Raw genomic sequence first — 3,200 nt, 5'->3', positions numbered from 1 at the left:
GCGCCCAGGCTTTGGAAAGGAAATGGCACGAGAAAAATTAAAGAAATAAATAAAAATAATAGGTGTGCAAGAAATCTACACGCAAAGTCCAAAATGATTTTTAGCGGGTTTGTTGTGGGGATAGTGATCATCAATGAAATCCAAAGGATGACAGGTTGGCATGCTGAATCCTCAAAACAAATAGTGTGGGAAAACTACAAAAGAAAAATGAGAGTTGGTGTGGGAGAAATTGTGAGAAGCGAAAATGGCTTTCGCCGTTGGCGTTGGGTGCCAAGGGCGCGCGCGGTAAACGATTGCTCAATTAGAAACGACAAGCGGGCTGCGTGGGGAAACGGAAAGCGGGCTGGCAGAAGGAAACGGCAAGAGAAAGAGAATAAGCGCAGAAGAAATTTGAGTAGAAAGGCCAAATTAATTTTGGTGGTTCCAGCGCGGGCTAATGATTAGTTTATTAAAAACAATGGGCGCGCAAGTTGGCACGCGGGTTGATGCAGTGAAAAATAGAAAACAAATAACAGATGCGTGAAAAAACCACAAAAACATCCCCCAAAAAACCCCCAAAAATGAAACGGTGTGTGCAATCCCGAAGCAAATACCAGAAAAAATACCTCAAAAAAAGATTTGTTAAATCTGGTCGGAGATTGACCGCTCTCAAACGGCCCAGCCCAGTAAACCATTTTCACGCCCGGGCAGCCGCGAAAACGTGGAGCGCGCGCTCCATCCCTCCCGCGCGCCCGCCGCCCAGCGGTTTCAAACTCGAGGCCAAAAAATTTCCAGTGCTCCTCGCGTTTAAAGCCCTCTGCCCCCGCACTGAACAGGAGACATTTTCGCGACCCCACAGCAAGCCCTCTCGGCCGGCCTCACCCTCGCTGCGCACCACCGAGTTCGACCGCTCGCTCCAGGCTAGGGTTTCCGGCGGCGATGGCGGGCAAGGGAGGTAAGGGTCTCCTGGCGGCGAAGACGACGGCGGCCAAGAGCACCGACAAAGACAAGGACAAGGACAAGAAGAAGGCTCCCGTCTCCCGCTCCTCCCGCGCCGGGCTCCAGGTGCTGTTCCCCTCCCCCAACCCCCGCCCGCGGCTAGCTTCCTTCTTCGCGTTGTCGTTTTGGGTTCAGATCTGTGGTTTCTTCCTTCGAATTTCAGCTGCACAGCTGCGAATTTGGCCAGGGTATACTAAAATTTGCTTGGTGTGTGCAGTTCCCGGTGGGCCGCATCCACCGCCAGCTCAAGTCCCGCGCCTCCGCGCACGGCCGCGTCGGCGCCACCGCCGCCGTGTACTCCGCCGCCATCCTGGAGTACCTCACCGCCGAGGTCCTGGAGCTGGCCGGCAACGCCAGCAAGGACCTCAAGGTGAAGCGCATCACCCCCCGCCACCTCCAGCTCGCCATCCGCGGGGACGAGGAGCTCGACACCCTGATCAAGGGCACCATCGCCGGCGGGGGCGTCATCCCGCACATCCACAAGTCGCTCATCAACAAGACCGCCAAGGAGTGAGGGGGGCCGGTCGACCGCCCGCCCGCCCGCGTGTGGATCTGTGTTCTTGCCGGTCCCTGAGCCTGACGATGCAGTCCATGCGGTTTACCGTCAGTTATCGTGTCGTGGTAATTTAAGTGCCTCTGTGGTCAGAGTGGTGGTAAACTAATACTGTTTGCCGGTGCGTTTAATTAAGTAATGTTTGGGACAGGTTCTCTGCTTCCTGCTTGTTGAACTCTCTTCAATCTGTATGCCTAAGTACCTGAAGTTATAAACCAGTTATATGGTTAAGTATAAGCTATTCAGTCTTATCTTGTGTATGGCCTGTTACTGGTGTCTCTGATAATGTGCAAACTTGAGCACATGCTACTTTTCTAGTAGAGTAGAAAGAATGGGGGAAAAGTGATTTACTTGTGTGGCTTACACAAAGGATGCACGATCCCTTTGCGGACTCCAGACTTGAGAGCATCCACTTGGAAATTTTTGTTGTGGCGGTAACAAACAACTCAGGTAGCATAGCACAGGACAAGCATGCAGATCTCAAGTGCTCCCAACCTGGCAATCTGCCATGGACTGCCCGCGGTGTGTGAATTCGTTGCAAGGCTAGCCCAGCACTGTTGAGGGCGCTACGGCCTCCTTAGCAGCCCAACAACGTTGGCAACGGGCCCAAAGAAACATCGGTTTTGCCGAATTCGAGAGTCTCGGCCCAAGCCCACTGTCTTTCCATGTGCCTGTGAGCCTGTCTGTGGGCTGGACCATCATCAGTTCCTGTGGTGTTGGTGTATGGCACGATGCCTAACGAAATAGAACACGAAAAAAAAAACTCCACTCTATCTCTTGAAGGCTTGGCTACGCACGCATTCCTCGTCGCAGATCGGGGCCTGTTTCAGTGTTTCTATGCACGATTCATCAGTCGCATCGGCACCTCTCGAGGGGAAAGCCGAAAGATTGAAGAGGCCTCCTACAATGGAGGGAGGGGTGGCGACAGCTTCTTGTGCGCCGATTCTTCCAAAAACAGTGCCCGCGTTTTGTGTTTGGACCCGAGCGTGGGGGAATTTCTCATCAGTGCTGCCCTGCTCCACCAGCACTCGCACTCCCCCAACTCTCGATGCCCCAGCGCCTCTAGGGGACAAGGGCCACCATACAAAAACGTCCCTCTCCCAGACGACACAAACGCTCTGCGCTTGCTCTCCGAAAACAGTTGCGGGAAATCGATCGGTTCCTCCTAGTCCTAGGTGCTCGAGCTGTCGGCCACTTCAGGATCGTCGGGTTACCAGATCAAGCTCCAGCTTCGCTCCGTCTTCAACAGAAACACAACACGTTCTCGGATCCTTCCTTACGGTATAGCAAGAAGCTGTCGAAACGCAGGCGCCATTTCGGCGCACCTCGACGAGCAAAGACGTCGCCGTCGCCCAGAAAACCAGGCGATCCGCGGCCTAATAGCAAGAGCAGGCTGATGGGAGGTTACGCCTAACCGCTCGCCCGCCGGGCATGAAACCCCGGGGCCGGGGGACCATGCGTCCGCGTGCACGCAAGCAGGGCACGCACCTACATGCCCACCTGCCCCCCGGGGGCGCCCGACCAGGGAGCGCTTCCTATCCTTCCTCGCCGCGGGGTGGTGGTGGGGTGTCCGCCGGGACAAGGCGAGCATGCCCTGCGCCGCGGCACGAGGGCCCGGCGACGGTTGCGCGCGGCGGTAGGGCCCCGGGTGGCGATGACGCGGACGGCA

The 3,200-nt window shown here is 55.8% G+C and overlaps 1 protein-coding gene across 1 annotated transcript; it reads left to right on the top strand.

The window, feature by feature from the left end:
* The first annotated feature begins 781 nt into the window (after positions 1-781).
* LOC120647221 (probable histone H2A variant 1) lies at positions 782-1,782 on the top strand. The gene is made up of 2 exons (XM_039923913.1): positions 782-1,044; positions 1,196-1,782. The coding sequence occupies exons 1-2, from the start codon at positions 919-921 to the stop codon at positions 1,490-1,492; spliced, it is 423 nt and encodes a 140-aa protein (XP_039779847.1). The 5' UTR covers positions 782-918; the 3' UTR covers positions 1,493-1,782.
* Positions 1,783-3,200: the final 1,418 nt, after the last annotated feature.

Source organism: Panicum virgatum, chromosome 9K, assembly GCF_016808335.1.
Source record: "Panicum virgatum strain AP13 chromosome 9K, P.virgatum_v5, whole genome shotgun sequence".
In the NCBI taxonomy this organism is placed as follows: Eukaryota; Viridiplantae; Streptophyta; class Magnoliopsida; order Poales; family Poaceae; genus Panicum; species Panicum virgatum.
Note: the sequence above shows the minus strand (reverse complement) of the source record. Positions and strands in the feature narration are given on the sequence as shown.

Excerpts from the sequence above, each read along its gene's own strand:
- LOC120647221 (XM_039923913.1), top strand. The coding sequence starts at position 919 with ATGGCGGGCAAGGGAGGTAAGGGTCTCCTGGCGGCGAAGACGACGGCG. Across the intron at positions 1,045-1,195 it reads CCTCCCGCGCCGGGCTCCAG|TTCCCGGTGGGCCGCATCCA; the intron begins GTGCTGTTCCCC and ends TGGTGTGTGCAG.